At 39.6% G+C, this 14,360-nt stretch overlaps 1 protein-coding gene across 3 annotated transcripts in view; it reads left to right on the forward strand.

The window, feature by feature from the left end:
• CCNY (cyclin Y) overlaps nucleotides 1–14,360 on the forward strand; it is a 310,615-nt gene that overhangs the window by 198,892 nt on the left and 97,363 nt on the right. For all 3 annotated transcript variants that reach the window (XM_069086526.1, XM_069086525.1, XM_069086524.1), the window contains one exon: nucleotides 11,832–11,906. In XM_069086526.1, coding sequence (XP_068942627.1) covers nucleotides 11,840–11,906 — 67 coding nt within the window. In that variant the 5' untranslated portion in view covers nucleotides 11,832–11,839. The remainder of the gene's footprint in view (nucleotides 1–11,831; nucleotides 11,907–14,360) is intronic.

Raw genomic sequence — 14,360 nt, forward strand, 5'->3', positions numbered from 1 at the left:
ATATGGGTGTCAGATCATTATTAAGCCTATACTGTGTGTCAGGCCCTATGTTAAGCACCAAGAATATAAGTACAGACAGAATGACAGATAGCCCTTTCCCTCAAGAAGATTACATTCTAATGAAAGAAGACAACATATTAAAGGAAACTGAAAGGGGATGGGAAGAGAGGAAGGTTAACAAAATCCACTGTACCACCTCGCTGCCCCCTAAAGTTTGTACTAGATGATTTCTAAGGTTCTTTCCAATTTGAACATTTTAGGTCCAGGTATATCTACGTCATTTGTCAAATGGAGCTCAACCACCTTTTCCTTGCCTTGCCTGACCTCTAGTGGGGGTGTAAATGAGCACCAATGTGTCTGAATGGTGAAACCACAGCAATTAGAAAGAAGCCAAGATCCTAGAAAACCCAAAGCCTGAATAATCCATCTCAAAAATCAAGAATTTATTTCTTCCGTCCCCTCTCATATTTTGATGACTGACTTTAATCTTTTGAGTTTTCTGGTTTGTGAGCTGCTTAATGCATCACTTTCATATGCTGTCTTTTCTCTCCTCTTGTTACACTTGAGATATTTTATACACCTACTTCAGAAGCATTTCATCCAAAAAGTTGGTTAACAGCTCAATACACAGTCATTCAGGGCACTATATTAATGAAAAAAAAAATGTGTTTTTGACACATAACCTTATTTTGGTCATGTCATAGATAGGAGACTGCTTGCGATCCAGAAGTAGGTTCAGGGGCTGTGTCTGCCACATCCTTCCTGTGTTCCACTGGGTGGGCAACTTCATTTTTCAATGCCTCAGGCAACTTCAGGATTTCAAGTTGTTCAACTGGTAGGAGTCTACTTTGGTAGAAGCAATTTCCTCCCTTCATATGCCAGTGATATAACAGGTGTAGACCAAAACCTTTCCATGTCAGGTTTTTTTTTTTTAATTTCAGCTGACAAATGACAGTTTGTTACATTTAAGTATTAAAAGAGGAAATATCTTGACATTTTCTATTGGGATTTTGGTGCCTATTTGGAGTATTATTAAATTATTTTAAAAGGGAAAGAACATCTGCTTCACTTTGTTAAACAATAAAGCATAAGAAGAGAATAGGTTATGAACTTTGAAAACTGAAGCCAGCTATCATCTTCATATAAGTTCAAATGAATAAAGTTTTGTGTTAGAAGATATAGTAAGAGCTTTTTTTTTTCTGGGGGGGTAGGAATTAAAAATGATGAATTTTACGTTTGCCAGGTTAGGGAGTAAGAGTTTTCTTTTTCTTTGGCCCAGCTGATTGAAGTGAACAAGGTTTGACGTTATGTAGATTTTGTAGATATGATGGAAATCTGGCCAGGACCTTGTTTCACAAATTATGACCCTACTCTTGTATATTTGACCTTCCCTTTTTTATCAGCCTCACATGCTTTATTCTTCCCCATTTTAAGAAACCACCACTCTCTCCCTACTCTGCTCTTCTCCCAAATGACCTTCCTATCTTTTTATTTCATTGCCAAACTTCTTGAGAGAGTTTATGCTTGCCTCTACTTCCTTCCTTCCTTCCATTCTACACAGTTCTTAGCTCCTTGCAATTTTGCTTCTACCTCTACCGAAAATACTCCCTTTCTAAGGTCATCAGTGACTCTTACCATCTCATCTTTTCTTCTGAGTGCATGCAGATTCTTTGATTTCTTTTTTTTCTTTTTGATGCTCTTTTTTTCCCCTCCCCATGGTCTTAATGATCCTCCCTCCTCTCTTCTACTTTTGCTGGTTTGTCTTTCTCGCCTTGCCTCCTTAGTCACCAAGTCTTACTGCGTCTTCCTCCTCCTGTGTCTCCTGCCTCTGCATCTTCCTTTCAATTTCTACTGCCATTACAATAGTTGTGGCCATTATTATCCAGTCACCTGTTATTTGCCTGATAACTCTTCTTGCTGCCTCTTATATCTAGTCACGTCCCACCCTTATCCAGAAACCTTCATCAGTTCCCCACTTCTTCACATCACTGGTATGGACCCTGGGTCCACTGGGATCTGGCCTTTTCAGTCTTTTCTCCCACTGCTTTTCCAACAGGTAGCCTATGCTGTAGCCAAATTTCAGTGCTCATGATTCCTCAAAATCATCCTGTGACTTTTCCAATTTAATGCCTTGTGATATTCCTTCGACTGAAATGGCCTTCTCTCTCTCTTCCATTTGTCATAATCCTACCCTAATGCCTTGTTCTAGTTCACATACTGATTCTCCCATGAAGCAAAACATCCTCTAGCAGGGACTAATCTCTCTGCCTTCTGTGCTCTTGTGCCATTTTGTTTATCTACATTCTGCCTGGTGTTACAACTGCTTGTGCATGTTTAATTTCCTTATACTGGATTGTCAGCTCCTTTATATTCCCCCCTCCCCACCCCCACCCCCATCTTTATGTCCAGGCTGCCAAGGTCAGGTAACCAAAGCCCAAACTCCTAAGCATGGTATACCAGGCCATCCATCTAGGCCCTCCGTCTTTTCTCCCACTACTCTTCACTACTTTATGCTTCAACTGAAGAAGAATTTCCTGCCTTTGTTGCTTTGCCCATCCTGTCCCCAATTCCAGAATGCCCTTTCCCTCCAGTCTCCACCTATGACTAATCCTCTCTCCAGGTCCAACTTAAAACCTACTTCCTTCAGGAAACTTACCCTGACCATGTTGGATTATGCTCCCTCTTTTGTCTTTTCATTGTACTTTTACCAGTCTTACCCAGTTCTGTCTTACATTTTACTTATTACTGTATGACGGAAAGAGGAGCTCCGATACTGACTGGGCAACCCCTTATCTTCCTTTGGACTTAGTTTCTTCAGACCTAAAATAAGAGAATTAGACTGGATGGCTCTTGAATCCTCTTCCTGCTCTAGACCTGTGATCCTTTGAGTTACAGGGAGAAGGAGAAAGAGAAAAAGCGGGGGTGGAGATCTAGCTCTCTACTAGAGTGAGAAGTCCATTCCAGTGTGGGGAACTTTGTCTGATCATTCTCTTATTCATCACGCTTTTGGGCGTGTAGCACACTCTCAGTCCAGGAAGCAGGAGGGTGGCATTAAACCTGTCTTATGTTGATCATTCCTTCTTTTCTCCACTCTCCATACTGATACCCATCTCACTGCTCATGCTTGTCTTCCCTTTCTAACCCTATAGATGATCAATGAAGCTGTCTAGCCACTTCTGATTATCTTGGGTATCATGAACATTTCCAAGTTCTTTTAGCACTGAAATTCAGTTGACTGTGGTTTAAGAAGTGAAACAGGCATTGGTGGATCAGTTACACAAGGGCAATTTGGAAAGGCTAGAACTACATAACGTTTTTTCCTTGCATTAGGTAATAAAGTATGCAATCTGAGGTTTAATTTGCAGGTTGAATGAAGGTCTCTGTTCTTGGAGTGAATGGTGTTCAGTCTGTTTCTTTGCCTTATTTAAATGCAAACTATAAGTAGTGGGGCCATTCCTTTTCTTTATTACCTGAAATTGAATGCACTCTGGCCATTACATTAGTCAAAAAACCAGAACCATTTTAAAATTAGAATCATAGAATTTAGAGGCAGAAAGGTCTGTAGAGATCAATTAGTGTAACTTTTTTTTTTTAGCTACAGTTTCTGTCAAGTATAGAAATAATGAATCAGTGATTAAAAACCATGTGGCTTGACTATTAAAGATATAAGTCAACTGTCATCCTTTCATATGCAAATGCATGAAGGATTCATTATTTTTGGAGAAAGGAGATTCCTGGTGTGGGACCTCATTCAATTAGTGCAGATGACAGATCACAGACTGTGAATTAGGAGAGGCTCTATGCTGCTAACTGTCAGGATAGGATTTGAACTCATTTCTTTCTGGTCTACTCCCATCATGTAGCTTCTCATAATTACCCAACTTTTGTAACACATTTTAAAGTTGCCAAAAGGGCACTTTGCCTCTCCTGCCTTTAGCTACTTTAAAAGCCTTGAGAAACTTCAGAGGAGCTGTGAAACTGGTTAAAAAGGAGGATGTTTTAACTACCAGTTGTAGATTACATCAGTTTTGCTGTCAGTTACATTGCCTGGGGAAAGAAAGCTGAATTATGAAGGCTTAACATTAGCCTTTACTATCTCCAGGTTCACTTCAGTGAAGAAAGTGTGCTGGAAGATTTTGGTTCAGATATCACTTCTGGTACTTGCCTTGCATGTAATCTTTCCCTTTATGGGTTTCAATTACTGTCTCTCTAAATAAGGGGTCTTAGATTAGTTGATCCTGAAGGACCTTTCCAGCTCCAAATCTTTTGGCATTATTACATAGGACCAGTTGAGGAAGACAGTGTGCTAGAAATAGCTCTGCAATGAGAGTCCAGAGACTGGCATTCTAGACATGGTTATGCTACTAAGCAACCAGCCTGACAGGTCATTCCATCTCTCTTGGCTTCAGTTTCCTTATTAGTAAAACAAAGCAATGGTTCCATATTAGATGTACAGTCCCGTCAAATTCTGCCATACCAGGAATCTGTGATTATTATTATCTTAATTAAAAGAACATTGTGGCACACTGATTTACAACTCCAATGCTTCAGGGCATTGAAGGTAATTCTTAGTTTTTGTTGTCTGTATCAGCAGTGCCTGAGCTCTGGTACACTTATTTGACAGTTGAAGAAACTGAGACTCAGAGAGGTTGTAATCTCTCTAGGTCTTGGTTTCTTCAACCGTTGAATAGGGAGAATGGGCTAGATAACCTTAAAAAATATCTCTTTCATTTCTAAATCTGTGATCCTGTGACTCTACCAAATTGAAGAGGTTTTTGAGTACAGGCTGAATAATGGGCTTTCTGGTATACAAGGTCCAGCCTAAATTCATAGTCGCATCTCTGCTGGTTGGTAATTTGAGGGGCTAGGGGTTCACCATAGCTAATTAAGCTATCCACTAAGGCAGGGCTTCTTAAACTCTTTCCACTGGTGATCCCCTTGTGGGTTTTGGCAGCCTTTTGTTGGTGTTGCATGGCCTGAGGGCATGCACAGTGCAAAGTGCACATGCTTTGTGTTCAGAACCAAGTCTACAGTAAAGTTTTGAGAAGCCACATGGGCAAGCATTGCCAGAAACCCCTTGGATTCATTATATGTTGAATTTTTAATTAATTTTTAGTTGTTGTGGGTTGCCACATTTTTATTGTTGCCGATATTTTTGGTTGCAACCCACAGTTTAAGAAGCACTGCACTGAGGCATGAGGCATTGCCCACTGCATCATAGGACTTGTACCAGTGGAAGTATGTGTTCTTGAAATGTTAAGGAAGGCAAAGACAGCTGGGTGGCATAATGGAAAGAGTGCTGGACCTGGAATCAGGAAGACCTGAGTTTGAATTCTGCCTACAACACTAAAGTTGTAGGAACCTGGGCAAGTCACTTAACCTTTGTTTCAGTTTCCTCAATTGCAAAATGGGAATAATAATAGCACTTGCCCCTCAGGGTTGTATGAGGTTAATATGAGCTGTTTGTGTGAATTAGCAAGGGTTATGCAAACCTTAAAGCCCTAGATAAATGCTAGATATCATCAACAGCAACAATGTCGTCATCATCATCATCACCCATCATCATCATCTCATATTTTCAGAGCTGGAAGGGATCTTAGAATTCATCTGGTTCACTTCCTACTCTTACAGATGAGGAAACTGAGGCCCAACATGGCTTGCCCAATGTCAGCCAGAAGTAAATGGCAGAGCTGGGATTTAAATCTAGTCCTTCTGACTCCAGCATGATCATAATATTCTCAAATTCAAACAATAATCATAATAACTCACATTTATATTGCAGTGTAAGGTAGCTAAGGGCAAGGATTGTTCTTTTATTTTTCTTTTTCTGCTGAGAACAACACTGCATCTAAGTAAATCTTCACTGTTGAATTGAATGAATAAATGAAAAAAAAAACCCATTTACTAAGCACTTAGCATAGGTCTCCTGACTCCAAGTCCAATGTTCTTTACAATGCCAAATATGTAAATGTATATATGTGCATGTGAATATACATGCATGTCATATATATGTACATGTACACACATGTGTACAATTTTATTTTAAAGTTCATTTTAATGAAATTGAATTTTTTCTAATTTTTATTGTTGCCATTACAGCCATTACAGCTTTATTGAAGTGAAGGTGTACTGATTGGTAACTTTATTCAAAATGTTTTCATTTTTGTATGTTTTTGAAAGAAGAAATGTTGGAGAAGATTATAGTGGGTTGTTTGGCTTTTAATTCTGTGCTTGTCTTAGTGTGGAGATTATTATGTATGATGCAGTCTTTAGGTCTGCTCTTAATTAATATCAGCATTAGAAAACAGAGCCACATAATCTGTGCTTGGCTTTGAGTACCCTCTTTGCTTGCCTCCATATTTGTTTCACATTCCCTGGAAAGGCTAGCCTCTTCATCAAACTTTGTATAGCTATCATTTGGCTTCCCTTACAAGATCAGAAGCTTCTCTGTTAGGGGAGATTTGAATAAAAGGAAACACCTGGTGCTCTGGGCCTTTTGTTTTCATTAAATGTCAAAAGTTCAGCTTGTGTCCATTCTCAGAGTTAAGCAAGGTAGGAAATATTGTGGATTGTGTGACTGTCCTTCCTTGGAATTCAGGGTGAATAGAAAACTTTTCTACTGGTGATATACTATATAAGGTTATCTATAGATATGCAGTTAAGATAGTTTTATTCCCTTTCTCTATGCATAGAGTAAAAAATATCACCCTGTACTGTGATCTAAGAAAAATGCAAAACAGTGTATTCTCAGATGTTTTTTTTCTGGGTAATCTATAGGAACCTTCTGAAAATGCTCTTCCCCAGCATTGTAAATATTTAAGCAGGGTTAAATTAGTTGGTGATCTCTGAAGTTTTCCTTAGAAGCACTACACTCCATTGTTTCCAAGGGCTACAGGTTTCTTGAATTTGTGTTAAAGCAGATACTTAAGTGCTCTTGGATCTGTAAGTTAACATTTCTAGCAGAACTTGAGAAGGATTCTTTATTATGTGGACCTGGATTTTGGGGAAGGGCACTGATTCTGTCCTCATTTCCCTTTTACCTGTCTTACTGTTTTAGTCACCCTTAATATATTTGGTTTGCTTGGAGCTATGTTGACAGATGCCATTGGTGGGAAGGAGTGAGGTGTGCTGGAAAGAACCCCAGATTTAGAGAGCTGAGTTTGAATTCCAGTTCTGCCACTAAACCAGCTATTTCTAACTTGTGGCAACTGACTGAATTCTCTGGGCCTTAATTTTCTCATCTATAAAATGAGTAGAAGTCTACCGTCCTCCCAACTTGAATGTTCCATGAATCTTTTTTTTTTTTTTACCTTTTGGAGGGCAGTTGGGGTTAAGTAACATGCCCAAGGTTACACGGCTAGTTTTTTGTGTGTGGGTGTTAAGTGTCCCAGGCCGAACCGAAATTGGGTCTTCCCAACTCCAGGCCCGAGCTTTACTCACTGCGCCCCCTAGCTGCCACCATGAATCTTTTATAAACTGAAAAGATATGACGGGGATTTCTATGCCTTTTCCATCTTAATACAAAATGTAGTATTTTATCACACTTGTTATGCTTCTGATTAGTAACTGAAATAGTGACCAAGAAAGCATGGAAATTGTGGTACCTGTTTGCTAGATTCACTGTTCCTCATCTGCAAAACAAGGCCATTGACCCCATGAATCAGATTCCTTGGAGCTCTAGCTCATTAGCTCTTATTAAGTAAAACCTAATTGTTGTCTCCTCCTAGAACTGTTTTTCTCTCTCATTCTTCCTATGTCTCAATTCCCTACTCATTTCTATTTCCTCCTCTCAGCCAGAGCACACGTCTGCAGGACCTTTTTTGCTCTATCCATTGGGAGAAAGTATGTGTGTGACCAGTAGATGGGCATGACAGGAAGAATGATTTCTATAGGAACCTGTCTAAGGGAACGCACTGACTGACTTTATAACCATTTTCCCTAGTGGGCTCAAGTATAAAATGCTTTTTGTAAAATCAGGTGTCGCTGGACTGCACATGAAAGTGTCATTTGGCCCTGGATAAAATCCCGGGGAGTGCCAGTTGAATCCTGCCAGGCAGAGTCCAACAATCCAGTCACAGAGCTGTTAATGAAGTCTCAATTATTTCTGACATTTCACTTGTTCAAGTCTCTGCTTTCTCTTGTATGATTAGAGGGCTGTTACTCTTAGGAGATGAGAGGCAGCCCTGGCATAGTGGATAAATGACTGGCCTGGGAATCAGCAAGGCCTGGGTTCAAGTCCTATCTCTGACATCTCATCAGATCACAAGCAGATCACTTAATCTGCCAGTTCCCTATGTATTGCCTCATAAATTACAGGGGTGTTGCCAGTCTGCATCCATGGAAAGAGGCTTTTATAGCAGTGAAAACACAGTTCCAGAATGACAGGAAAAGAGGATTCAAGGGAGAGAGGGATGAGATATAGAATGGGAAAGGAGGAAGGGACAAAAAAGCAAGGGAGAGTCAGGACTCCGTGAGGAAGGTGAGTGGATTATTTAAAAGCCCATCAGAGCATTCTCAGGCACCTGAGAGTTGATGATATGTGTTCCTTGCCCTTTCACTTGTATGACTGACCAGTCTAAATGTCATAGACATCATTACCACAGGTGTTTGCCTGGTTGTTGGCTATTTTTGTTAAGTATTTTATGGTCCATTTCAGTTAAAAGTAGATCCATAGCTTCTCAGGGGCATACTGGGATAAAATCCTGCCACTGAATGTTAGAATCATGAAACTCCAACATTTAAAGGGAACAGTAGTGGTCATATAGTCAGACCCCTCATATCTTTGTATGTCTTCCAGTATCATATATAGTAGTGGGGGTGTGCTGGAGCTAGTTTATACCAGCTTGACCTGATTGATAACTATTTAGTGTGAGCATTTACATCTCAGAAAATGGCAAATGCCACAAAGCAGGACTTGATTTATTGTTTTCTTGGTTGTCTAGACTTAAGAAAGCATTGAGAAAAATGTTAATAATGTAGATCAAATTTAAAAGTGCGTCATGTGGACATTTAAAAAAAAAGCTGGTTGTTGAGGAAGCTAGGTGGCACAGTGGGTGGAGCCAGCCCTGGAATCAGGAGGACCTGAGTTCAAATTTGGTTGCAGATACTAGCAGTATGATCCTGGGCAAGTCACTTAACCCCCATTGCCTCAATAGCAGCAGCAACAACAAAGCTGGTTGTTAAACATTTGCCAGCATACTCCTGCATAGTAAGCACTTAAGTATTTACTATATGAATGACTTTTACAGATGTGGAAATTGAGGTTCAGAGAGATTACATTGAAAAGCCAGGAATATGAAGGAAATAATTCTGTTGTGTTCTGTCTGGTCAGATCAGGTCTAGAGATTCACCATTCACCAAAGAAAGGACATTGTTAAGTTAGAACAGGTATGGAAGAAGACATCTGATATGGTGAAGGGCCTCTGAAGATAAGTTAGAGATGGAGAGAGGCTTGGAGAATGGAAGACTTATTGAAAGTGAGAGATGGCACAAAATAGCTATCTTTAATTGTTTGAAAGTCTATGCCTTGGAAGATGAGTTAAATTAGTTCTTTTGGGTCCCAGAGGGCAGAATTAGAAGCAATGGGCAGAAATTGCAGAAGGACATCGTTGGGCTTGATATTGGGAAAGACTTCCAAATAACTAGAGTAATTCAAAAGGAAAATGGGCATCCTCAAGAGGAGGTCTTAAAAAAAAATCTGAACAGCCACATGGCAAGGATGTTGTAACAGGAATTTTTTTTTTTCAGGCTTTTCTTTAGATAGATGACCTTCAGAGATTGCCTCCAATGCTGAAATGGTTGATTCTGGGATACTGAGGCCCAGTCTGGTCCTGTTTTCATTTTATAGGCGCTGTTGATAACATGTATCTTAATGATGAGTATTTTCTACTTTTGCAACATGCTGATACTTCATTTAAAGGGGGTGTGGTGGGAAACCGAATCCCCCAGGGTTTTTGTCTTTCTCTGACCATCTTTTCAGAAGTTTTCTACCGGAACATCCAGAGAGAAAAATAAAGATTCTTCTTTAAGACTCCCAATATGTGACTTGTTTTGGGGAGAATTCTGAAGGTCTGAAGGTATACAAATATTTTTCTCCCCAGGGAAAGGAGATGAGCAAAATGCCAGGAGAAAGGGAATAAATTTAGGCCAATTGATTGACTTTTGGAGAGACCTCCACACTTCTGTGGTTTTCAGCTTTTGTACTTAGTAGTCAAGGGGATATATAGAACCTATTCCTTGGAAATAACCACAGTGCCTTGAACTTAGAAGCAGAACCTACATTAAAGAAGTATTGGTGGTTGTGATTTCTTTTCTTCCTTCTCTGAAACAAAAAAAGCCTCATCTTGTTTACTGATCATATTTTGTAAAGCTGCTTCCTCACCAGTAAATTCACCAAACATTTATCAAGTACTTGATATGTGTCAGACACTGTGATTGGCATAGGAGGAACAATCTGGCTTCTAATCCTTATTCCCCCTCCTCCTCTTCCCTACCATTGAGGCTGTCCTTGACAAGATCACCAGTGACCAATCGATGCCCAAATCTAGTTGCTTTTTCTCTGTCCTTATCCTCCTTGGACTCTTGGTAGCTTTTGACTCCATTGATCCACTCTCTTCTTGGTGATTTCATCTCCCTTGGCTTCTTCAACGCTGTTCCCTATTGTTCATTCTGTCCAACCCCTCCTCCATCTCCTCTCCCTAGTTGTTGTCTATGGTATTTTTTTTCAGCAGTGGTTGAATTTGAATTAGGTTGTAAACTCATTTATATAACTGTATGTTTTGATGTCCCAAGATAATTTGATGAGTAATCTATTTACTTTAAATATATTCCCTGCTTTCCCCTGCTTCATTCTTTGTTCCAGTCATATATCTTTATTGACCTCTTCCCCTTTTGGTGTGCTAGCCTAATTGTCTTTTAAATGAATGGGAAAACTGCTTCCAGTGAGTAGATTTTAATAGTCTTGTTGTACTGTCAAAGAAGAAAAAATAATTATTTCCTACAATCCTAGTGTAAATTCTTGAGAGCAGTTTTAGCTTTTGGATGAAGAAAAGTCTTTGACAAAGTATAGTTCAGAGACCCTAGTCTCTGAGTTCCCCAGCTCTTCATGGGAACATACATTTAGAGCTGGAAGGCATTTCAGGGTCACCAATTTCAACTCCTTTATTTTACAAATGAGGAAACTGAGGCCTAGAGGGATTAAATGACTTGCCCAAGGACACACACAGTTAGTATTCCAGCATAGGTGCTCCAACACCAATACTCTTAACACTATGCCACAAAGGACTGATGCTTCTCTCTCCAAAAAGTACTATCCAGTCTGGGAGTCTATGGAGTTGTGTAATTCGAGGTTAACTTATCTGTTACTGTGATTTAGCAAGCTCCTGGGGTAGAAGGGAAACATTTTTCAATGACATGCAAATTACTGATAGACAGATGCCCTCAGTGTCTGTTTTGTACGTATGTATTTTTCATATTCCCCTTCCCTACCCCTAACTGAAACCTGAAAAGTTTACTATCACAAGAACAGATCTTTCTTCTTTCCTTCCTCCCTCCCTTCCTCCCTCCCTCCCTCCCTTCCTTCCTTCCTTCCTTCCTTCCTTCCTTCCTTCCTTCCTTCCTTCCTTCCTTCCTTCCTTCCTTCCTTCCTTCCTTCCTTCCTTCCTTCCTTCCTTCCTTCCCTTCTTCCTCTCTTTTTTCTTTCTCTTTCCTTCCTTTCTTTTTTAAGAATAACAATACGATCAACTTAATCATTAGGAGATGCGACAATTATTAGAATATTAATTCTCAGTTTTGCAATGTTGTTCATGTGTTTTCATTTTGTTTCTTTAAAGATTTGAACATGGAATTCAACCCTTCAGACCACCCTCGGGCCAGCACAATATTCCTCAGTAAATCTCAGACTGATGGTAAGTTATTATTTGTCTCTTCTTTCCTCTTCTAAATGGCCTTGTAGGCAGTTGGCCTTTATTTAAGTTTTGCCTTTTGTTTTGATTTGCAAGGTCACGCAGTAACTTCCAGAGTCTCTATTGTATTGGCTGGAGTGTCTTTGATGTTTGCCGATGTTTTCCACTAGGACCCTATCTAGAGGAGGGGGGAACTTTAAGTAAATGATAACCCTAGCTCCCCTTTCTTGGAAGAAGTCACCTTCCAGTCCTTCCAAACTGTAGAGAGGCATGTTCCAATCCATATTCTTCTGATGTTTCTCAGAAATTTGTTTCTTTTTGGTGGCAGTAGCTTCCTTCCCCTAAGAAATGTGCTACATCTGGCTTAAATCTAACAACATTATGCAGACTCCATGTAAAAAGAAACAAAATGCTACAAACAAACAAACATATCCTCAACTGCTCCTTAGTTTATACTGTTCAGCTGTAGGAATAGAAATTTCCGTGTTGCAGAATAACAACAATAATAAAGCAATGATTATTATTAGCATCTATATAGTACTTTAAGGTTTGCAAAGCACCATATAGAAAAAATATGTATGTATGTATACACATATAAAATATGTAAATATACATATGTGTATATATAAATGTTTATATATAAAATGTGTGTTTATACATACATGCGTGTGTATGTATATATATGTGTGTATATGTATAAATCTTATTTGTTCCTTACAACAGCCCTGCGAGATAGGTGCTGTTATTATCCCCATTTACAGTTAAAGAGATTGAGATAGACAAAGGTTAAATGATATGCCCAGGATTACACAACCAATCAATGTCGAAGGCCAGATCTGATTTCACATTTTCAAACCCTCTCTCTCTATCCACTGTGTTGCCTAGCTGCTGCCAAACTCCTAAGAAAATCCACCCTACGAGCCATCTTGTTTATCATAATCTGTTGGTCCTTGTTCCTTTCTAGGCTTCTCTCTCTCTGCCCATCTCACTGCTCTACTGGCCTTGTGCTATATGGGGGGAGAAACTTACATAATAAAAAAGATAGAAATGGGCTTGTTAAAGTTGATCAGATAACAGAAGGAATACTTAAGCAAGGGAAACTTGTTAGGGGAGACAGCTAAAACATTGGGTTGAAGCACATGAATCTTCAAGAGACTCCTTCTAAGACTCCTATCTGACTAAATAAACTGGGAAAATCTTTGAGTACTGCACCTGTTTAGTGAAGAGTCTAAATATATTTCAGATTTGACCTTTAATCTAAAGGATTAAAGCTATTTGCAAGAGTGGATTATTTTTTCATTAATTGTTAGCTAATGATGCTGTATGTGGATTCTTTGTGAAGGGATGTGAATTATGTTAATTTATTGTTCATGACCTCTATCCAGACAGATCACTTTCTTGATCTCCTATGGTTTAATTTCAATACTTGAAAAAATTCATGTGACTGCATTTGGTGAGGCTAATCTCTCTGATGCAGATTGTAACTCCCTTTGTCTAGACCTCATTTTGTAGCCTTCATGAGATGACATGGCCCAAAATATTAATTACTTTGTGATCAGTCATCCAGTGGTGCTTCCCTATGAGCTTATCTAGGCTAATCCTCAAATAAAATAAACAGTTTGTCGATAGCCCCAAACTTTCCAGCTTGATAGAACTGTACAGAACTTTGTGCTCCACTGGTATTAGACGTCTAGACTCCAAGATTTGACCCAGGGTCTACTAAGCCCTAGAGGACTTAACCCTTTTAGGACTGGAGCACTTGCCCTGGGGAGTACTTGCTGACTGGTGGCTCCCTCAGTGGGTTCATTACACCTAGGACTGGCTCTAACTGTACTTCATTCATTCCCTGGCTACTTCTCTGGCTACCATGTTACCATTCCCCTCTCCCCCAACCATTCTTCCTTTGCAGGTTTGGAACTACAATCAATGAACTCTCTGATTGTCCCTGCAAGGGGTTTTCAATATGCCAGTCTATGGTGCCCCTCACCCTTCCTCTGATTTTTCACTTCCTGGCCACCGATGTGTATTCTCTCCCCTCTCAGAACTCTCTGAGAGTAAGGACTGTCTTTGCATTTCTGTATCCTGTTCTCAGCACTGTGCTTGGTATATAGTGAGCACGCACTAGATTCTTTTTCATTCATTCTTATCCTTATGAGGTACCTAAAGGAGGACTTTGAGCATCAGATGGTTCATTTTGTTTATGACAAATGAGGATGTGCTGAAAGCTTGAAAGAAATCATTATGATCCTAAAAGAAAATGACCATATTCTGCCTGTTCTTTTTGTCCAATTTTTCATTTGGTTTTCAGGGGAAACTGTACTTGTGAAGGAACTTTAAGTCTTATGTGATGGAGGAGGATGCTTTTGTTTTCTTGCTCTAATGAAATTGGAGCTGTCAGAAGATTTGGGAGGGCCAAGGGAGAGAGTGGATGACTGGAAAGTTTGGGCCAGTGAAAAA

This window comes from Petaurus breviceps, unplaced genomic scaffold (genome assembly GCF_028583685.1).
Source record: "Petaurus breviceps papuanus isolate PSGF00001 unplaced genomic scaffold, PetGlider_PUasm1.0 178, whole genome shotgun sequence".
In the NCBI taxonomy this organism is placed as follows: Eukaryota; Metazoa; Chordata; class Mammalia; order Diprotodontia; family Petauridae; genus Petaurus; species Petaurus breviceps.